General features: G+C 53.0%; 3 protein-coding genes across 16 annotated transcripts in view; 2 read left to right on the top strand and 1 right to left on the bottom strand.

Annotated features, from left to right (window-relative positions):
• Positions 1-506: 506 nt before the first annotated feature.
• On the bottom strand, positions 507-7,672 carry CCDC159 (coiled-coil domain containing 159). 6 transcript variants are annotated; one of them, NM_001444387.1, is made up of 13 exons: positions 7,545-7,672; positions 4,997-5,115; positions 4,692-4,906; positions 3,953-3,986; positions 3,542-3,630; positions 3,364-3,445; positions 2,988-3,183; positions 2,339-2,406; positions 2,185-2,261; positions 1,503-1,624; positions 1,214-1,296; positions 741-854; positions 507-578 (listed from the first exon to the last, which is right to left on the bottom strand). In NM_001444387.1, the coding sequence occupies exons 1-13, from the start codon at positions 7,553-7,555 to the stop codon at positions 574-576; spliced, it is 1,215 nt and encodes a 404-aa protein (NP_001431316.1). In that variant the 5' UTR covers positions 7,556-7,672; the 3' UTR covers positions 507-573. The 6 variants fall into 6 exon arrangements, 3 of the variants coding, with proteins under 3 accessions (NP_001431316.1, XP_084865402.1, XP_084865400.1); XM_085009276.1 differs by having other exon boundaries at positions 4,167-4,906; positions 7,545-7,586; XR_014836305.1 differs by lacking the exon at positions 2,339-2,406 and having other exon boundaries at positions 7,538-7,586.
• Positions 7,673-7,899: 227 nt separating this feature from the next.
• Positions 7,900-10,706, top strand: TMEM205 (transmembrane protein 205). Of its 5 annotated transcripts, none has more exons than XM_003123176.4 (4): positions 7,900-7,934; positions 8,519-8,627; positions 8,733-8,896; positions 10,340-10,706. In XM_003123176.4, exons 1-4 carry the CDS (start codon positions 7,914-7,916, stop codon positions 10,643-10,645), a joined length of 600 nt encoding a protein of 199 aa, XP_003123224.2. In that variant the 5' UTR covers positions 7,900-7,913; the 3' UTR covers positions 10,646-10,706. The 5 variants fall into 5 exon arrangements, with proteins under 5 accessions (XP_003123224.2, XP_003123223.1, XP_084869102.1 ...); XM_003123175.4 differs by having other exon boundaries at positions 7,900-8,031; XM_003123174.6 differs by having other exon boundaries at positions 7,902-7,966.
• Positions 10,707-11,985: 1,279 nt separating this feature from the next.
• Positions 11,986-21,235, top strand: part of RAB3D (RAB3D, member RAS oncogene family) — a 28,297-nt gene continuing 19,047 nt past the window's right edge. For 3 of the 5 annotated variants that reach the window (XR_014837628.1, XM_085012971.1, XM_003123177.4), the window contains exons 1-4: positions 11,986-12,168; positions 13,516-13,779; positions 14,533-14,651; positions 14,739-14,863. Coding sequence is in view for 2 of the 5 variants with exons in the window: in XM_085012971.1 (XP_084869097.1) it covers positions 13,552-13,779; positions 14,533-14,651; positions 14,739-14,863 (472 nt within the window). In the remaining 3 variants the exon portion in view is untranslated. Of the gene's footprint in view, positions 12,169-13,515; positions 13,780-14,532; positions 14,652-14,738; positions 15,846-15,977; positions 16,945-21,235 lie in introns of those variants that run through there. The other 2 variants (XR_014837630.1, XR_014837629.1) reach the window with 2 other exon arrangements.

Below are 21,235 nucleotides of genomic sequence, written 5' to 3'. Positions count from 1 at the left end.
GCGGGGCCTCTGGAAGCATCATTTGCATAACCCTTGAGGCGGGGCCTCGCGGTGTCTCATTAGCGAGATCTGGGGCGGAGCCTCAGCTGCTCTTGGGGGAGGGGACGTATTAGAACAGATTGGGAGAGAAGGAAGGTTGGTGCTTGAGAGGTAGAACTCTGGCAGATGCTGAGAGGAAGAAGAAGGTGGGATGTCAGACCCTGATTTGGGGCGGCGACCCTCCCTCTCTGGGCCTCAATCTCCCCGTTTGGGCCGTAGGGACAGCAGGCCGGATCGTCAGGGCACTCCAGAAAAGAGGGTGGGTGGCTAGTGTGGAAGAGCCTGTCCATGCACTTATGTTTAGATAGTCTGACCCCTGACTTTGTCATTTACTAGATCCAGGCTCGCACTGTCCCCTGACCCTAGGCTCACATATCCTGAGGGCCTTCACATCCTCCCCAGTAAGTAGTAAACTGGGGTGGGGGTTCACTCAGTCATAAGAAGCAGCAGGAGCAACAGTCCACAGGTGAAGGAGGGTCTCAGCTAGTTTATTTTCTCTCTGGAGGGGTCTTCAGGGAGAGCAGTCCCAGCTGCTCAGGCTGTGGAGAGAGAGTGAGTCAGAGCCTGGCCTGGTCCAGGGAACCCCAGGGCTGGAGGTCAGAGAGCAGATGCCCAGGTTGAGAGTTGGGAGGACCCATACTGAGGCATTCCAGGGCAGGCCAGGTAGGGAAGGGGAGGGTGGGGCAGGGGAGGATCCACACCAGGTGGGAAGGAGCGGCTCTTGCTGAGTTGTGGCTGGGAAGGGTCCTGGTCTGAGTCCGAGTTTGAGTCCCAGGAGGGGAGTGGAGGGCTCAGGCATCGGTGCCCCTTATAACCTGCATAAGGAACAGATGCAATTCTGGCACAACCTTTGACTATGGGCCCCGTGCCCTTGATATTATACCTAGTGGTCCTTGATCATGTCCCTTGAATGTGACTCAACATGACACCAAAGTATCATCAATCTCCCTTGAATTTTACCCCACTGATCCTTTAAAAAGATTACAGTGACTCTGAGTGACCCTTGAATGAAACCACCAGGGACTCTTTGATGTAACCCAGGGACATTATTTAATGTGACCCCAGAATAAGACCTAACAGATGTGACCCTCAAATATGTCCTCTGAACATGACCTTCATGTGTGCAGCTGGAGAATGACCCCCCACCTCTGGAGTACTGCTCAACCCCCCTCACCCCTGAGGCTTGCGGCCCTGGGGCGGCCCCTTGAGGATATGGCGAGGTCATCAAAGGAGTTCTGAAGCACGTGCACAGCAGCCCTGTGGGGAGATGGGGATCTGGGGGCCTTGGGAGACTTGACTGGGGCAGGGGGGACCATGGTAGGGTGGAGATGAGTCCTGGGAGGAGAGGGAGGTCTGGACTCAGGCAGGTTCCAGTGTCTGGTGTTGCTGCTTGATCTGATTGGGAGGAGGGGAGGGCAGATGGGGGTCAGGGATCAGAGGTTAGAGGGGGAGGTGGGCATCACCATATGTCACCCAGCTCTTTCTGGAGGTCATCCCTCCAGGAGCCACTGCCTCCTGGTGGCAACTCCTTAGGCTCCGGCCAGTTGGATGTCTCATACCCCTGCTGCTTCATCTTGGTCAGGACCTAAGGGTTGGGATGGAGATGGAGAGAACAAGAGCAATAATAATGATGATGGTGAAAAGTGTAATATAGCACTTATTATATGCCAGGCTGCCTTCAAAGTGCTTATCACTCAGTTAGTGCAACTACTTGGTCGAGTTGGGCTGTGTTTTTTTGGTTTTGTTTTTTATTTTATTTTATTTGCTTTTTAGGGCCACACGTGGCATATGGATTTTCCCAGGCTAGGGGTCAAATCAGAGCTGCAGCTGCCGGCCTACACCACAGCTCACAGCAACACCAGATCCTTAACCCACTGAGTGAGGCCAGGGATCAAACCTGCATCCTCATGGATCCTAGTCAGGTTCATTAACTGCTGAGCCACAAAGGGAACACCAGGGCTGTGTTGTTATACCCATTACCCATATGAAGAAACGGAGGCCCAGAGAGGGGAAATGCTTGCCCACAGTCACACTACAGTAGTGGCAGAGCTGAGATTTGGACCCCGGCTTTCTGGCTCCAGTCTGATCGTGAAGGCCAGCAGAGATCTCCATGCCCTCAACTCTCGCAAGGTCCCCATCTCTCACCTTGCGGCACTTCACCTGTGTCTTCTGCATCTTTTGGATGTTCACCAGGTTCTCCGTGATCTCCTCTTCCTGCGCCTCTGTCGGGGGAGGGGACTCAGGGGGACTGGAGTTGCAGAAGTCCCCCCGACCCTGGCCTTGGGCTTTGGGCACTCACGGAGCTTTTGATAAATGAAGGTCACTTCCTCCCGCACCAGCTCTAGCTCTTCCCACAGGAACTTCTTGCTGAGGGGACAGTACAATCTAGACCCACACTCCCTATCCAGTCTCTGGCTTCCCATTTCCTGGCCTCCCTGGCTTCCACTGCCCATGTCTCCAGCTATTCAACTGCTATCCCCAGGCTCTGTCTCAGGCCCCGAGCCCCTACCCACCTTTGTCCTCTTGCTACTATTTCCCTACCTCCTGACCCTCCCTAGCCCCTGTCCTCTCTTCCTGATCTTCAGCCTCCCATTCCCTCAGCCTCCTCTTGCCTGGCTTCCAGCTTTCCACCTTCTGCCTCCCCCAGACCTCCCATACCCCCAGCCTCTGCCCACTTCCAGCTTCCCAAGCCACGCCCCTCCCCAGCTTTCTGTTCCCCTGGCCTCCCTTCCCATTCCACCTCCTATCTTCCTCTGGCCTCCCAGTCACCCACCCCCACCACAGCCTCCTGCCTCCCCCATCCCCTCCTCTTGTCCCCCAAGCCTTCTGTGGCTCCCCAGTCTCCCTTACTCAGGCCCCTCCCATTTTCCCCATCCCATCTGCGGTCCCCTCTCCCTGGCGTCCCTTCCCTCCTGCAGCCTCTGGGCTGCTCTCCTGGCAATATCCACCTGTCCCGGATCTCCTGGGCCAGCAGCTGCAGGCAGCGGGTGGTTCGGGCCCGCTGTACCTCCTCATTGTCGCGCAGGGTCTTCTGCAGCCCCTGCAGGCCTTGAGCCAGGGCCCCATATAGCTCCTGCCGTCCCTCCTCCACATCCCACTTGTGTTCCTCTTTGTCTGTCTGGCGGCTGGTGGGGCCCAGAACCTCTGCAGAGATGGTGGGAACTTGATTGAGCCACACACACACCACGATCCCAACTTTGAACCCAGCTGGCCCTAACCCTGACCCTGAACCCAGACGCATTCAACGTCTCTCACCCTGGCCTGACCCCGCTGACCCTGACAGGACCAGCATCCATCCTTACCTAGACCCTGGCCAGTCCTCACCTTCCAGCTGTTGGATCTTGATTTGCTGCAGGCAGCTCTCCTTCTCCAACAGAGTCACTGAGTGGTTTAGGAACTCGAAAGCCTGGGGGAAGAAGTCAGGCCTTGGGGTGGGAGAAGGGGTGGAGTGTGTGGGGGGACAGGGACAACGATTACTGGGGGCAGGGCTGAGGTGGCTCACCTTGGTCTGGGCCTGTAGCTGGCTCTTGAGTGACTCCAGTTCACATCTCAGAAGCTTCTGGCAGTCGGGAATCATTACTGTGGACTTAACTGTGAGCAGAGTTGAGGGTCAGCTGAGGCTGGGAGGGGTGGGGGAATGGGCAAGTTCAGGGCAGAGGTTAGTAGAGGCTCAGGGTAGGGGTGATGCTGGGGACAAGGTAAGGAGCTGGGGTAGGCTGAGGCAGAGGAAGACGCAGGAGTAGGGGTCAAGTTCAGGGACAGAGATGAAGGGCAAGGTCAAGAGCAAGACTCAGCTGACAATGGGGCAGTGATGAGTGGGCAGCAGTGGCAGGGGTCCATGGGGCTGGAACAGAGGGTGGAGATAGGAAATGGCAGGTCTACCCACAATCTTGTTGGGAGGGAAGGTTCTCACCTTTGGTTTTAGAAGAGCAGGTCTCCAAGGGCTTCTAGAGAAGGGAGATATGAGGGCAATAGAAATTCATCTCTGGGCTGCCTCCTTGCTCACCCCAACCCAGTGTATGTGGATTAGACATGATTTGGGTCTCCTGAGTTCTGGGTGTTCTAGACCCCCCCAAGTGCAGGCAAAGCTGCCTCTAGGCATATTCATGCACCAACACCACACCCACCTCAGCCTGCTTATGCTCAGAAGTGCATTGGTATCCAGGCCTGTGGGCTGCTCCTAAAAGCTTGTGCCTTTGGAGCCCTGCCTCTGGCTTGGGCTTAGGTAGTGGCCATCCTCTTTAGGGGCAAATGACATCAACAATGTCCACACGGAGCACCAGTAGCACCTGATGCACAACCACACATGGTCATCGAAACAACCACACACATGCAGACACAACCAGAGACACAGCCATGCATGCTGACTCACAAGACCCAGGGCGTACCCCCACACCCATCTTAGACACACAACCACAACCACAGACACACAGGCAGTCACATCCAGAGACAGTCACTGACATTAAGACACACAATCGCACACCAATTCCATCCATTTTTAGCACAGGTCTGCTGAGCACTGGACGCTGTTCTGGGTGCTGGACACAGGGTGTGGGGTTCTCACGGAGGACTCTGCTCCCACAGCCCCCTCCCCAAACCCTGCAGCAGTAGATTGTGGTATTGCGGGAAGAGGTGTTCCAGGTGGGGATGACCTTAGTGTTGCTGGGATTCCTCTTCGGAAGGTCCTGGTCATTACAGTGCTCTGGTGAGTCTGAACTGGGGAGCGGGGGAGACCCATGTGACTGAGGCCCTGAGTCCCTCCCTGGCCTCCGGGCTTCAACCGTTGCTGTGTTCTCAGGTGCAGCTGGCTCCAAGGTCTCTGCCTCCGGGGTCCTGGACCAGTGAAATGTATATTCCAAGGTCTTTTCTGAGGAAGAGTATGGGAGGGAGTATGTGTGGGGTGAGGATTTCTTGAGAACCAGCCCCTCCCCCTCCCCAGGGCAGCCCCTTAACAAACCACAGCACTTGTCACACTTCTTGTTAGCAGACAAACACACGTTGGAAGGTGAGGAAGGTGAACAGTAGCGAGGCACCGAATAGTCAGGGTCCAGGGGTAGGCCAACCAGAAGAGGGTTGCTTTCAGCAGGGGGGGCAGAAGGATGTCCTGAGACCAGTTCCCAGGTCTTGACACTCCCAGACCCTCCCCAGAGAGACCTCATCTCTGAACACAGGCCTCTTAGTTGTATTTGTATTTTTTTTTTAATTTTATTTTTATTTTTTGTCTTTTTTTTTTTTTTTTTTTTTTTTTTAAGGCTGCACTCATGGCATATGCAAATTCCCAGGCTAGGGGTCAAATCAGAGCTGCAGCTGCCAACCTACACCACAGCCATGCCAGATCCGAGCTGCATCCAACCTACACCACAGCTCACAGCAATGCTGGATCCTTAACCCACTGTTTGGGACCAGAGATTGGACCCACATCCCCATAGATACTGGTTGGGTTCACTACTCCTGAGTCAGTCACAACAGAAACTCCAGGCCTCTTAGTTATGATAGGAATCAAAGCTGGGTGAAAGATGATTCGAGCCCCAGCGGATAGGCAGTGAGAAGGACCCAGAGGAAAAAGTGAGGCCTGAGAAGAGCCTAAAAGGAAAAAGAGATCTTAACATTGGCCCTTAAAGGAAGGACATCTCTGAGAGAAAAAAGTGTGTGTAGGAGTTCCCATTGTGGCTCGGTGGTTAACGAATCCGACTAGGAACCATGAGGTTGCGGGTTCGATCCCTGGCCTGAATCAGTGGGTTAAGGACGTGGCGTTGCTGTGACCTGTGGTGTAGGTTGCAGATGTGGCTTGGATCCTGTGTTGCTGTGGCTGTGGTATAGGCCAGGGGCTTCAGCTCTGATTAGATCCCTAGCCTGGGAACCTCCACATGCCATGGATGTGGCCCTAGAAAAGACAAAAAAAAAAAAAAAAAAGAAAAGAAAAGAAAAAAATGTGTGTAAAAGCTTAGAGGTCTGGAATGATGTGATCTGTGCTGGTAAATTCAGGGTGGCTGGAGGCAGGTTCCAGGCAGAAGCAAGGCATATCAAGCGAGGCAGGGAAAGCCAAGCAGGGGAGTTTGAAACTGCCTCCCTAGGTAAATGGGAGCCATAGAGTGTGAGCAGGAGAGGCAAAGCATATCTATTCAAAAAATGTTAGCTGGGAGTTCCCATTGTGGCTCAGTGATAATGAACCCAATTAGTATCCATGAGGATGCAGGTTCAATCCCTGGCCCTGCTCTGAGGGTTAAGGATCTGGTGTTGCCGAGAGCTGTAGTATAGGTCAAAGACACAGCTCAGATCTGGCATTGCTGTGGCTGTGGCATAGGTCGGCAGCTGCAGCCCTTGGATTCGACCCCTAGCCTGGGAACTTCCATATACCAAGGTTGCAGCCCTAAAAAGATATATATTTATACTGAATTGGGCCCAGGGCTGCACTTGATGAGGCTGGGAACAGGAAACTCAGCTCTGGGTCTCACAGCCACACTCATTGCCCTTCCAGTGTAGTCAGGGCTGGCACAGCTGGAAAACATGGGGCAGGTCTGCCTGGATAAACTTCCAGGTTAAGGGCATCTTGCCATGGGTCATATTCAGCCAGAAAGATCACACTATAGGCCTTTCTCTTCTTCTGTCCTTTCTGGGCTCTCTGATATCCTTCCCCTGGCCGAGTCCTCCTGGAAGACTCCTATACACCCTTCAAAACCCTACTCAGTGTCTTCTGTGTAAAATCTTCCTTAATTCCTTTTTTTGGCCATGCCCACCACATGCAGAAGTTCTTGGGCCAGGGATCGAACCCTCACCACAGTGCGACAAAACCAGATCCTTAGCCACTAGGCCACCAGGGAAATCTATTCCTTAATCCCTTTTTAAGCTCATATTTTCTGAGCATCCTGCTGAGTTTGAGGCACCACCCTAAGCCCTCACTGGGTCTTCACACCCACCCTGTGATATAGGAGTTATTATTCTGCCACAAGTGTTCTAAGCTACCACTACAAAAGTCACTGCCTCAAGGAGGTCCTCACTTCCAGAGGAAGTACAGCATGATGTTTAAGAAAGGAGACCTTCCAGCTGGATGGCCTGCGTTCAAACTCCAGCTTCCCATCCGGGTTATGTTGGAAGTACTAAACTTGTCCATGCCTCGTCCCCAACTATAAAAACGGGATGTCATAGTATCTCTCTTACTAGGTTTGTTGTTATTAAATAAATTAATCCATGCCAGTGCCTGATACACAGTATGAGAGGCTCAGTGTTTGTCCTTGAATATCACACTGAGAACCTGGGACTTGAGAATCATAGAAGCCCTGGGAGACTTGGAGGGGAAAAGGCAGGAAGTATTTCTGAGTGTCAATTACAGGCAGGCCCCCAGTCGAGCCCCATTCCCGCTCCCACTGCAGCTGTTTTCCCTCAGTGCCTCCAGGTGGAATTCTATGGGGAAGGGGGAGGAGTCATTTGCCTGGGCTCCGCCCCTGGGCTTTGAATCCTGTGCCCTCCAGGGTCCCGACCCCCTTCCACTCCCACCTACCACATACCACCTGCTCATGCTCTCCCATCAGGGACCGCGAAGCCAGTCCCCAGCTATGACGCTGAAATTTGATCCCGTGGGGACACCATCGGATTAAAACGCGCGGAGCCCAAAGGCAGAGTCACAGAGAGGGGTGTGGCTAGCATTTTAGCTCCGCCTCCGACGATGCAGCCGAAGGCCTCATTGGTTCCTTCCCGTTTCCGCAGCTCCAAGGACCCGCAGTATAATTGGGTGAAAATCCAAGGAGTGGGCGGGACTCCAGGCTGGTTTCTGTTAATTGATTAGTCAATATCTAAGCGAGAGTTACAGGAGGCGGAAAATCTCCTACCCCATTGGCTTTGGGCTTAGCTGGGAGGCGGGACGAATTCTCGGTCCCATGAGGGGAGGTGCAGAGGAGGTACGCTGGCCACCCGGGAGCGCGGGAGTGAGGTACAGAGCCCAGCCTGCCTGACCCCCTAGATCTGTCCCAGGCGCCTCTGGTCTCGGACTTCTAGGTGCTGCGGATTTAGGGCCGAGGCCAGTGGTGGGGTCGATGTTCTCAGGATGAGATTTGGATTTCCCAAAATTAGATGGCGTCTCCGGGAAGTGCTTTGGGGATCTTAATAGTGATATCTGAGATCTTGTGAGAGGAGAGATCTTTGCTGGTAGAACTAAGTCCCTGGGTGATATTTAGGAGTCACTGGGGTGATCTCTGAAGACCTAGGGCGGTGAGCTTGAGCTGCTGGGGCTGAAATTTGGGAGTTTCAGAGGTGGTATGGATGTTGGGGCACAGAGAGCCTAAGATCTCTGGGGATGACATTTGGAAAGGTGGAGTTGGAGGATGTTGTGGGACTGCTCTGGGTCTTCCCCACCCCCATTCCTGGGTTGCTATCTCTGAATCTCTGCTGGATAGACAGTGACCCTGGCCTTGAGCTGGCTCACAAGTTCTGAAGGCCACAGGGCAAAGTTAAAGCTCTGAACAACCCGGTGCCTCCTTCCCAGGCCTGCAAGATGGAGGAAGGCGGGAACCCGGGAAGCCTGACCAAAGTGGTCCATCTACTGGTCTTGTCAGGGGCCTGGGGCATGCAAGTGTGGGTGACCTTCGTCTCAGGTAGGGACCCTTGACCTGGAGATCATGGGTGCCCAGGGTGGGGATAGGGATAAGAGGGTGACCTGGAAGTGTCCTAATAGGCGTGTGGTCCCCTGCACCCCACAGGCTTCCTGCTTTTCCGAGGCCTTCCTCGACATACCTTCGGCCTCGTACAGAGCAAACTCTTCCCTTTCTACTTTCACATCTCCATGGGCTCTGCCTTCATCAACCTCTGCGTCTTAGCCTCACAGCATGCCTGGGCTCAGCTCACATTCTGGGAGGCCAGCCAGGTATGTGGGTTTGGGTTCCACTACCCTGGGGAGACTCACTCCCAGGACCGCATTGAGCACCTATGGCTATACCTTTGTGAGAATTAAAATGAAATCCCCCCAAAACTGACCCTTCTTCCTGGTGGATACAAAGCTGGGCTCTGGGTAATCTTGAGCAGTACACAGCCTGCACAACCATCCCCAGAAGCCCTGTCTATTCCCTGGTGTCTCTCTGCTGGCTATTACTCCCTCTCCTCCCCCAGGCTGGGCCTGTAGCCAAACTGTGGTGACTCAGCTGGGTTGGGGCACTGACCCCAGCTCATTGTTTAAAAACCAGCCTGACTGGGAATTTACCGTCCCCCACCCCCATCCACACTTTTTTACCCCTAGCCGCAAGGCAAGGAACCATCTCTGTATCTAGTATTTCTCTATCCTGCCCTCCCCCTGCCCCCATTATGTCCCTCAGATATGGTTCACTGCCAGGTTTCAATAATCCCTCAGACACAGGAGGGGATTATGGGTAACTGGAACTTCGAGGACGTTTAATTCACTCCCAGTGTCAGTTTCTGGGGTCTAGGCTGGGGCCACATAGGAGATGGGCCCTAGGCATTGCCGTAAGCTGTGGTGTAAGTCACAGATGGACCTCAGATACCGTGTTGCTGTGGCTCTGGCATAGGCTGGCGGCTACAGATCCGATTGGACTCCTAGCCTGGGAACCTCCGTATGCTGTGGATTCGGCCCTAAAAAGACAAATTTTCTTCTCTAAAAAATTAAGGAGATGGGGAGTTCCCGTCGTGGCGCAGTGGTTAACGAATCCAACTAGGAACCATGAGGTTGCGGGTTCGGTCCCTGCCCTTGCTCAGTGGGTTAAGGATCCGGCGTTGCCGTGAGCTGTGGTGTAGGTTGCAGACACCGCTCGGATCCCGCGTTGCTGTGGCTCTGGCGTAGGCCAGTGGCTACAGCTCCAATTCGACCCCTAGCCTGGGAACCTCCATATGCCGCGGGAGCCGCCCAAAGAAATAGCAAAAAGACAAAAAAAAAAAAAAAATTAAGGAGATGGGCCCTGTCTTGGGCTCTCTATTTTGGGGAAATTAAAGGACAATTTTGATGCTCTGTCCCATTTCAGGGAAGAGAGGCTCTACGGAGATATGCTCAGTTTGGGGGAACAGAGGAGGGTAGGAGATGGATGTGTTCTAGAAACTTCCAGTCAGGGTTTCAGAAGAGTGGAGGCTCAGGAGGTTTAGGTGAGATAAAGGAGACAGTGATGGAGCCTTTCCTTAGAACATGCAGGTTTCAGGGTAGGAGAGTGGAGCTCAGTTTGGCTTTGGGGATGGAGGTGGGAGGCCTGGCTTGACCCAGTGCTGTCCCATTCCCTTCTGGGCCTTGAGGATGCAAAAGGACCCTCCCTAGGGCCCCTCCTGCCTTCCAGGCATGGCTTACCTTGTTCTCCCACTGCCCCACCAGCTCTGCCTGCTGCTCGTGAGCCTAACACTGGCCACCATCAACGCCCGCTGGCTGGAGCCCCGAACCACGGCCACCATGTGGGCCCTGCAGACCATGGAGAAGGAGCGGGGCCTGGGTGGGGAGGTGCCAGGCAGCCACCAAGGCTCGGACCCCTACCGCCAGCTGCGAGGGCAGGACCCCAAGTACAGTGCCCTCCGCCAGAACTTTTTCCGCTACCATGGCTTGTCCTCCATTTGCAATCTGGGTTGCCTCCTGAGCAATGGGCTTCATCTTGCTGGCCTTGCCCTGGGCCTCAGGGGCCTCTAGCACCCACTGACTCTCTGTCTCTGCTGGTGTCCCCAAATGTCAATAAATGCTTCTTTGGAAATGACTGCTGTATTTTTCTCCAACTGGGACTCGGGGGAAGGGGCAGGAGAAGGTAGAGCTGAGGGCTTCCGTTTCCCCACTCACGTGACATGATGATTTGGCGTGTTAGCTTTTGTAGCCCCTGAGCTCTTCCTATAATGGTGTCCATTTGTTGAGCACCTTCTGTGTGCCAGACATGGCACTAACCATTGCACATATCATATATTATTGTAAAAACAACTGGTTCTGAGCCCTGAAGGACCCCATTAACATTGGGGGTGGTCATGTGACTTGCTTTGGCCAATGAAATGTGAGCAGAGTCACAAAGAGAATTATACAAGCCAGCACACGATATGACACATCTTCCCTTCACTGCAAGGAACAGTGTGAGTGAGAAGCAAACCTTGGATGTTGTGTGCCGTGGAGACTAGTGGGGCTGCTTGAGCATATGCCAGCCCTTACTGACTGATGCACATCATCTGGGTTCATCCACAGCAGCCTTGGAGGCGGCTAATGTTCCCATGAAGCAATGGGGGCTCAAGAAGTTCAGCAAATGGCTTCAGGTGGAGTTGTTAGGATTTGAAACCAAGCAAAGCCTGAACTATTATAACTGCAGAATCCTGCTGGCTCGAAGAAAAATCTGGGATCTCAGCTGGGCATGGAGGCCAAATTTCCTTATTGTGTGGCCTTGAGCAAGGGGCTGCACCTCTCCAATCTCCAGTTTCTTTATTTGTGAAGGGGGGGTTAATTCCAAGTGTCCTTAAGAGGATTTGGAATAAGGGTTCTAGTCCTCTTCAGGGGCAGGTGCTGCATTTTACAACACTAATTCAGATCAGAACCCTCACACAACCCTGAGGGACGGAGAAGATGAGGTCCAGGGAAGTGTTCTGTCCAAAGTGACAGAACTAGTAGGAGTTCTCTTGTAGATTAAAGATCTGGCGTTGCCACTGCAGCGGCTTGGGTTGTTGCTGTGGTGCTCGTTGGATCCCAGGCCTGGGAATTTCCACGTGCCTCGGGCTTGCCAAAAGAAAACAAAAACCAGTGACACGGCTAGAAAGTGGTGGATCTGGGATTTGAACCTAGCTCCAGACTTCTCGCTCTTAGCTGCTTTGCGCAGAGTAGGACCTCTACGTCCGCTTAGTTAAAATGAAAAGTTTATTGCTGCGAGACTGACTTTCGACAGCGGGGCAGGCAGTGCGGCTTCTGCCCCTCCCCCATCTCCCCACAAGCTCCGCCCCACCCCGCCCTTCCCCCGGAGCGGCCCCTCCTCCCTCTTCTGGGCGGAGCCGGCGCGGGATCCGGGTGGCTGCGGGCAGCGGCGGCAGCGGCGGCAGCGGCGGCGGCTACGGGGTCGGGGTTGCTACAGGGGCCAGACAGCAGGCAGTAGCGAGTTCGAAGGCAGAAGCTCCACAGGCAGCGCCCTCCACGCGAGGTGACCCCCTTCAGAGGGAGCACACCCGACCCGCATCTCCACGTCCCAGCAGGTCTTGAGGGGACCGGGGCTTAGGGGGAGGGCCGGGGGCCTGAGGAACAAAAGCAGGCGGCGGGGGACGCCTCTTCCCTCTCCCCCACCCAGCTGGGCTCATCGGGGAGCGTTAATGGGACGCGGGCGGGGCAGACGGCCCAGCTGGGGACTTGAGATGGGACCATATGGTGATGGGAGGAAGCTCCTGAGCTCCTGCACCGGTTGGGGCGCCCCACGTCTACCCACGGGTGACAGGGCGGAGCCCTCCGAGCCCCCCCTCACCCCACCCCGGGGTCTCTTACCTAGTGCCAGGCTTGAGGGAGTGTTGGCAGGTGGTCAGAAAGAGGTAGGACCGGCTGACAGGTGGGCTGGGGCTGGGGCTAGAGGTGGGGCGGGCGGGAGCCCCAGCCTGGTGGCCCTGCCCTGCATGGGGAAAGGCTTCCTGCCTCTTCTCTTCCCCTCCTTAAACTTGTTCTCCCGGAACATGGGGTGGGGCAGAGGGCTGGGCAGGAAAGGGGGGCCAGATGGGTCCTCCTTTAAAATGGAAAGAAGCCCCAGGGGTGGTTGAGAAAGAGCTTTTCCAGGGGTTCCTCTGTGAGTTGCCTTCCATTCACCCAGGACTTCTGGAACCTCCCTGGGAGGCTCAGGGAGCTGCCATGAACAGGGGAAACTGAGTCCTAAGGAAGGCAATGAGGGTTGAAGGGGTGCGCTGGACCCAGATGAAGGAGCCCAGCTGTGGGGACAGAGTGCCAGGTCATGGTGGTGGCTGGGGGGATTTCCTGGGATTTGAGGACCGTTGTTCTGGCCTCTGTGGGCTGGGGCCGCAGTGAGTCAGCCCTACTGGGAGGGAGAGGGGCCCAGCCTCTTTGACAAACAGAAGGTGGCAGTATCCATTGAGGGGTAGAGCTGGGCCTTATACCCGGGCTGTATCCACTGAAACCGCCCCTCCCCGTGGGGGTCAGGCCCATGGGAGTCAGGGAAGGGGTTAAACTTGGCTTGGGTCAGGGCAGGCAGGTGGCCAACACCTGCCAAAGTCAACACCCAGGCCCTGGTTGGGGGGGGGGCTCTATCCAGCTGGCAGCCCCCCCATCCCAGCTCACACCTGGGCCACGCCAGCTGCTCACTCTGGGGCAAAGTCCACACCTGCACTTTCCGCAGGGTCCGGCTCCTCAGCGGCCAGGTGGGGCACCCACAACCTGGCCCTTGCATTTGACGAACATCTCCATTTTCCAGCCGAGGACCCTGAAGCCTAGAGAGGGCAAGTGATGCATCCAGGGTCATTTGGCTTCCAAGCGGCAGAGCCGGGATTTGAGCCCAGGTTTGGTGTAGACACTAGAGCCAATCCTGGTGCTTTGTTTCCCTGTAGGGTTCCAGCCCACCCTCCAGGAGGCTTCCTGCCAAGATGGCGTCAGCTGGAGACCCCTCGACGGGCCAGCGGGATGCAGCAGACCAGAACTTCGACTACATGTTCAAACTGCTGCTCATCGGCAACAGCAGCGTGGGCAAGACATCCTTCCTGTTCCGATACGCCGATGACTCCTTCACACCTGCCTTCGTCAGCACCGTGGGCATCGACTTCAAGGTCAAGACTGTCTACCGCCATGACAAGAGGATCAAGCTGCAGATCTGGGTGGGCTAGGCAGCTGTCTGTGGGTCTTTGGGCCAGGAAGGCCCTGGGGTTCCCCCAGGGAAGTACAGGGGAGGGTGTAGGGCTATGGGGAGGGATCCCAGGTGAGGGAAAGTGGCCCAGAGTCAGGGAGGGGGTTTGAGTGTGAAGAGTAGTGGCCGGGTGTATCTGTGATGTGAATTCATCAGAATGGGGTGGATATGCCCCGCCCCCTGGGGTTTGAGGGGGAGATAGGACTAACCCAAGGCAGGTTAGATGTCTTGGTGACCAGTGGAGAAGAGGCTTGGTACCCTCTCAGAACAAGCTGAGGGTTGGGGGGGCCCCCACTGAGCCTGCCTGCTCTTCAGAGCCATGCCCCTGCTCCCAGAGGGGCTACTGGTAATGACTGTCACGGTAACAAGCACCGGGCTGTCTGCATCAAAGTGGTATCCTCTGGCCCAGGTGGTTCTTATTCATGGTCATGAAGTTGGCACTTGGAGATGAGGTCAGAGGAGCTGCTAAGTCTTGAGAGTCCACTGACTGTTCAGACTGGGAGCCCCTCAAGGACAGGCCCATGTCTCCTCTATCAGACTAGAGATGATACAGGCAGGCCTGTGTTTCTTCCATTAGACTGGGGCTCTGAGGGCAGATCTAGGTCTTGCCTATCTGATGAGGGCTGTGAGGCTGATGCCGCCCCTTTCAGACAGGGTCCTGCAGGGGTGGGGTGGGGTGAGGATTTGAGTGGCTTCTAGATGCCTGACCCCACTGTGTGCCCAGGACACGGCGGGCCAGGAGCGCTACCGTACAATCACCACAGCCTACTACCGCGGAGCCATGGGCTTCCTGCTCATGTATGACATCGCCAACCAGGAGTCCTTTGCCGCCGTGCAGGACTGGTGAGTGCTTGGTGACCACTGAGCCTTGACCTTCACCTTCTCTCCCCCAACCCTAATCTCTGGCCTAACAGCTCTCAAATTCCGCAGGTCCACACAGATCAAGACCTACTCCTGGGACAATGCTCAGGTCATCCTCGTGGGGAACAAATGTGACCTGGAGGACGAGCGTGTTGTGCCTACTGAAGAGGGCCGGAGGCTCGCCGATGACCTTGGTTAGTGTTCAGCCTGGGCCATGGGCCCTGCACCTCCCAGAACCAAACTCCCAGCCCCAACCCCAAGTCCCAGGTAACCCTCTGCCCCTTGAAAAGCTGTCCAGAAAAATACCAACAAGTATACCACCTTCTCCATCTAATTTCATAGAATTCATCCACAGATGCCCCTTACCCCACCCCCCATCCCTGCTGCTTTTGAAACCCAGACTCAGTAAAACCATTTCTGGGAATTTATCCTACCAGCATCCACACCCGTGTTGGGAGTGGTGGGTATATCAAATTGAAGCACTGTTAGTAGGAGGGAAACCTTCCTTGGAGGCCTCCCAGATGTCTCACAGTGGGGGAAGCAGCTACACGTAAAGTATAGTCATGTGGCGGAATACTAGATAGCTGTGAAAAATGATGAGGACATTTTTTATGTTCTAGGGCATATGCTTAAGTAGAAAAGCAGACTGCGGAATAGTGGATATGGCTTCTTCCTTTAGTCCAGGGGTCAGCAAACACTTTCTTTTCTTTTTAGGGCGACACCTGTGACATGTGGGAGTTCTCAGGATAGGGGCTGAGTCAGAGTTGCAGCTGAGGCCTGTACCACAGCCATGGCAACACCAGTTCTGAGCCACAATCTGCACCCTAAGTAGACATTTTCTTTTCTTTTCTTTTCTTTTTTTTTTTTTTTTTTGCTTTTTAGGCCCGCACCTGTGGCATATGGAAGTTTCCAGGCTAGGGATGGAATCAGAGCTACAGCTGCCAGCCTACGCCACAGCCACAGCAACTCGGGATCCAAGCCATGTCTGTGATCTATACCACAGCTCACGGCAATGCTTGATGCCTTAGCCACTGAGCGAGGCCAGGGATCAAACCTGCATCCTCATGGACACTAGTTGGATTCGTTTCTGCTGCGCCACAACAGTTTTTTTGTTTGTTTGTTTGTTTGGTTGTTTTTTTTTTTTTTTTTTTAGGGCCACACCTGTGGTATATGGAGGTTCTCAGGCCAGGGATTGAATCAGAGCTGTTGCTGCTGGCCTACACCACAGCCACAGCAACGCAGGATCTGAGCCGAGTCTGCAACCTAGACCACAGCTCAACAGCAGTGCCAGGTCCTTAACCCGCTGAGTGAGGCCAGGGATCAAACCTGCAACCTCGTGGTTCCTAGTCAGATTTGTTTCCACTGTACTGCAATGGGAGCTCCTAAGCAAACATTTGGGGCTAGATAGGAAGTATTTTCAGCCCTAGAGTCTCTGTCACAATGACTTAGCTCTGCCTGAATGCAGACATAGATAATACATCAATGAATGAGCATGACTGTCTGCCAATAACATTTTATTTACAAAAATAGATGATAGGCCAGGTTTGCCCTGCAAATCACAGTTTGTCAACCCCTGCATTAGTATATAAAAAGGGTGAGAGGACTTCCTATACTGGCTCATCAGGTTAAGAACCCAGCTAGTATCCATGAGGATGTGGGTTCCATCCCTGGCCTTGCTCAGTGGGTTAAGGATCTGGTGTTGCCATGAGCTGTGGTGTAGGTTGCAGACTCGGCTTGGATCCTGGCAGCTGCAGCTCTGACTTGACCCCTATCCTGGGAACTTCCATATGCCTCAGGTGCAGCCCTAAAAAAAAAGCGGGGGTGAGAATAAGGGTATATACTTATGTTTGCTTAAAGGAGCTCTGGAAGGGATACAGGAGGAACTATAAACAGTGGTGACCGTGGGTCTGAGAGCTGGGGAGCCAGAGCACTAGGGTGGGAGGAGGGGGGACTTTTCAGTCTACATTTCTGCATCAGGTGAACGGATTATGGATTTAAAGTTTAAGCTAAAAGAAAATCTTATCCTGGACTATTCTAGTATTCTAAACCCTCCCCAGGACTTTCCTTACAGGGGACAGTGTAACCTTTATGAAGGAGGGCAGGTTAAGGACCTTGACTCTGGAGCTAGAATCCCCTCCTGCAACCCACTAGCTGTGTAACCCTGGGCACCTTGCCTACCCTCTCTGTGCTTCCATTGCTCTATCTAGGAAACAGGTGAAAACTGCATCTACTTCATAGGGCTGTTAGAAAGATTAAATAAGCAAATGTGGGCCCTGATTGAACATTAACTTGTGTTATTTCTCCGCCACTTTGTGATCTTGCACTGGTGACTTCAGCCCTCTGGGCCTGCACTTCCTCATGTGTGAAATGTAGATAATAACAGCCCCACCTCATCAGGTCGTCAGGAGGGTTCAATGAGTTATGACGGGTGGCGGGTAGGGGGGAGAAGTTCTAACAGAGTCGGGCATAACTTGTAGGTTGCGTCTAAGTGTTAGCTCACATGATTGTGAATTATTCTGATGCCTGTATGTAAAGCCAAAAAGATTTGCTCTCTGGCCCTTTACAGAGAAAGTATTCAGACCCCTGGACCATAATGGTCCTTGTTCTATCCCACTGCCCTTTTTTTTTTTTTTTTTAACTATCACTTGCTGGAGACACTGCATCTTTGTTCTGTGGAATGTCTCCCATCTGGGGTTTGGGTCTGCTCCCTCGAGGTGCCATTTAACCTGGCTTCTCTGTCCCCTGTGTTTTCAGGGAACCTCAGCCTGGGTCTCATTTCCAAGTGTGCTGGGGAGTCAGGTTTTGGGGCCCAGCTGTGGACTAGAGTACTTGAGGGTGCTGCCCATACTTTGTTGCAGAAAACATCCAGTGCCCTGGGGCTAGAGAAGATTCCCACTCTGTCATTACGTTTAAAATATTAGAGTACCAGAGTTCCCGTCGTGGCGCAGTGGTTAACAAATCCGACTAGGAACCATGAGGTTGCGGGTTCGATCCCTGCCCTTGCTCGGTGGGTTAAGGATCCAGCGTTGCCGTGAGCTGTGGTGTAGGTCAAAGATGCGGCTCGGATCCCACGTTGCTGTGTCTCTGGCATAGGCAGGTGGCTACAGCTCCGATTCGACCCCTAGCCTGGGAACCTCCATATGCCGCGGGAGCGGCCCAAAGAAATAGCAAAAAAAAAAAAAAAAAAAAAAATTAGAGTACCAAGGAGGAGACAGAAATCGATCCCAACTTTGTAAGAAAAAAGCCACACACATGCACATACCCCCTACAAACTGAACCCCAGCAATTGTGTATTTATATTTTAAAGAAGACTCAAGGGGAGTTCCCGTCATGGCTCAGTGGAAACAAATCTGACTAGTATCCATGAAGACACAGGTTCAATTCCCTGGCCTTGCTCAGCGGGCTAAAGATCCAGTGTTGCCATGAGCTGTGGTGTAGGTTGCAGACACGGCTCAGATCTGGCATTGCTGTGTCTGTGGTATAGGCCAGCAGCTACAGTTCCAGTTCAACCCCTAACCTGGGAACCTCCATATGCCGTGGATGTGGCCCTAAAAAGGGAAAAAAAAAGAAGACTCAAGGGAGTTCCCATTGTGGCTCAGCAGTAGTAAACCCAACTAGTAACCATGAGGATGTGGGTTTGTTCCCTGACCTTGCTCAGTGAATTAAGTCTCTGGCATTGCCATGAGCTGTGGTAAAGGTCACAGACGCGGCTTGGATCCCACGCTGTGGCTGTGGCTGGCAGCTGTAGCTCCAATTCAACCCTTAGTCTGAGTACTTGCATATGCTGCATGTGTGACCCTAAAAACCAAAAAAAAAAAAGTGGGGGGGACTGGAAAGCTAAATATCAAAACACCAATAGTAATCATTTCTGGGTGATGTGGTTACACTCAGCTTCTCTCCCTGTCTTGATATTTTTCAGGAGTTTTAGTATATCCAGTGAATTTCTCCAGTGAATATTTATAATCAGGAAAAAAAGGTTCACAAAGGAAGAAAAACTCAGAATATTTGAGGCAGAGCCAGACACAATTAAGGAAATGCCAGATTTGCCTAGTAAGACAGTGATCATCACCAGGCTCAGAGTAGAGATCTACATTTGTACCTTGTCTCTGTCATCCGCCTGTCTATCCATCTATCTGTTCATCCATCCATTCATCTGTCCATCCATCCATCCATCTCTTCATCCGTCTGTCCATCCATCTACCTTTTCATCTGTCCATCAGTCCATCCATCCATCCATCCAGTCAATCATTCAGTTTCCGAGTACCTGCTCTGTGCCAGGCACCAGGCTGCTATTGTGGACAAGACAGACAGAAATCCTGCCCTTGTGGCACTGGTGTTCTAGTAGCAGAGCCATAGTAAAGGGATAATTGTACACGAACTAATTACAACTACATTTTTATAGTATAGCATGATAATGACAAGTGCTGGGACAGAGGCCTGTTTTCCTTGTGCTGTGTGTAATACAGTGGGCGTTTGTCTAAATTTCTTACCTACCTTGGCAGGGATGGCAGAGGGGAACACATCGAGTACCAGCAGGCAGAACCTGAACCTTTTAAGGGTGCAGGAAGGGCTCTTATGTACATCCTTATTTGCAGGTTGATGGGCCACTTCTTATAGCCTAGGGACCTTGGGCAAGTCCCCAAACCATTTGTACCACCTCTCACCTTTGAGGGGACAGACTTTTTTTTTTTTTTTTTAGTGAGAAACAGGTGGAGTTCCCATTGTGGCACAGAGGAAACGAATTCGACTAGGAACCATGACACTGCAGGTTCAATCCCTGGCCTCACTCAGTGGATTAAGGATCTGGCATTGCAGTGAACTGTGGTGTTGGTCACAGACGTGGCTCAGATCCTGCGTTGCTGTGGCTGTGGTGTAGGCCGGCAGCTGTAGGTCTGATTCCACCCCTTGCCTGGGAACCTCCATATGCCGTGGGTGTGGCCCTAAAAAGCAAAAAAAAGGTTATGATGGTCACTGTGATATTAAGTATATATTCAAAACTACCTCACCATCCCCCTCCCCAGAAGTCAGCCAGCCAGCCTACCCTCCCTCCTGAGGCCCACAGTGATACAGTAGAAATGTTTTTTTGTTTTGTCTTTTAGCTATTTCTTGGGCTGCTCCCGGTGGCATATGGAGGTTCCCAGGCTAGGGGTCTAATCAGAGCTGTAGCCGCCGGCCCAAGCCAGAGCCGCAGCAACTCAGAATCCGAGCCGCATCTGCAACCTACACCACAGCTCACGGCAACGCCGGATTGTTAACCCACTGAGCAAGGGCAAGGACCGAACCCGCAACCTCATGGTTCCTAGTCGGATTCATTAAGCACTGTGCCACGACAGCAACTCCTTTTTTTAAATTTTTTTTTTTTTGAAATGTTTAATCTATCATTAGTCCAACCAGGCAGCCTGGGTATGTTACTTATGTGACTTTACATGAGTAACTTTGTGTCAGTGTGCCTCAGTTTCCCCATCTGTAAAATGGGCTATAATAGGAGTTCCCTGGTGGCTCAGCAGGTCAGGGATCTGGCGTTGTCACTGCTGTGGCTCAGGTCGCCGCTCTGATGTGGGTTCAGTCCCTGGCCCCAGAACTCCCACATGCTGAGCTCACAGCCCAAAAAAAGAGGGGGGCTATAATAGTATAAATCTCAGAGCATCATTAAATGGTTTAATTTATGTACAGTGCTTAGAAAAGTGCCTGCTACATATATTATGACATAAATACTGCCTATTATTATTAGTATCACTACCATTTTTAGTACGTTCTGTAGGCCAAGAACTGTGCATTGTATGCTCTCTACCAACTCTGTGAAACTTGCCATTATCTGCCTGACAGAGATTGCAAACTAGTAGCCCCTGGGCTGAAGCCAGTCTTCAGTCAGTGCTCAGCCCTCTGCTTTATTTGATCTGGAGCGCATTTTCCAGAACATGTGAAATACTTGGCTTCCTTTAAAAAGCTCACATAAGGAGTTCCTTTTGTGGCTTAGTGGGCTGAGAACCCAACATAGTGTCTGTGAGGATGCGTGTTTGATCCCCGGCCTCACTCAGTGGATTTAAGGATCTGGCATTGCTGCAAGCTGCAGCATAGGTCACAGATGCAGCTTGGATCTGGTGTTGCCATGGTTGTGGTGTAGGCCTGCAACTGCAGCTCTGATTTGATCCTTAGCCTGGGAACTTCCATATACTGCAGGTGTGGTCCTGAAAAGAAAGAAGAAGAACCGAAAAGTCCTCATGAATATATGGCTTTGTAGGCACCCTGGCTGTGCCTTCCTGTGCAGGAGAGATTGGATAGAAGATGAGCCCCACTCACCCAGGGGCACCCCCACACCCTCTGGACAGTGTTACTACTACCTGGACTCTTGCCATCTCTGCCTTGTGACAAAGATGTGCAAGGTAGTCCAGGCAAGGGCCGCTGCCAGAGCTTATCAGCATTAGTGGCATCATTGTTCCCACTTTACAGACAAGCAAACTGAGGCTTAGAGAGACGAAGGCCCTCAGTCAAGGTTCCACAGCTGCACAAAGGGCAGAACCACGCTTGGAACCCAGGTTCAGGTGATGCCGGAGCTCTGCCCCCGG

The sequence above is a fragment of the Sus scrofa genome, chromosome 2 (genome assembly GCF_054392235.1).
Source record: "Sus scrofa isolate SSC_HxYL_T2T_F1_AM1 chromosome 2, Sscrofa_HxYL_maternal_Yorkshire_Landrace_v2.0, whole genome shotgun sequence".
NCBI lineage: Eukaryota > Metazoa > Chordata > Mammalia > Artiodactyla > Suidae > Sus > Sus scrofa.
Note: the sequence above shows the minus strand (reverse complement) of the source record. Positions and strands in the feature narration are given on the sequence as shown.

Bases quoted from the DNA above. Each gene is read 5' to 3' on its own strand.
- CCDC159 (NM_001444387.1), bottom strand. The intron at 4,907-4,996 runs GTTTGTTAAGGG...ACTCTTCCTCAG, and splicing joins GAAGTGTGACAAGTGCTGTG to AAAAGACCTTGGAATATACA. The intron at 855-1,213 runs GTGAGGGGGGTT...TTCCTTATGCAG, and splicing joins CAGGGCCGCAAGCCTCAGGG to GTTATAAGGGGCACCGATGC.
- TMEM205 (XM_003123176.4), top strand. From the start codon at position 7,914: ATGAGGGGAGGTGCAGAGGAG. The intron at 8,628-8,732 runs GTAGGGACCCTT...TGCACCCCACAG, and splicing joins GTGGGTGACCTTCGTCTCAG to GCTTCCTGCTTTTCCGAGGC. The intron at 8,897-10,339 runs GTATGTGGGTTT...CTGCCCCACCAG, and splicing joins CATTCTGGGAGGCCAGCCAG to CTCTGCCTGCTGCTCGTGAG.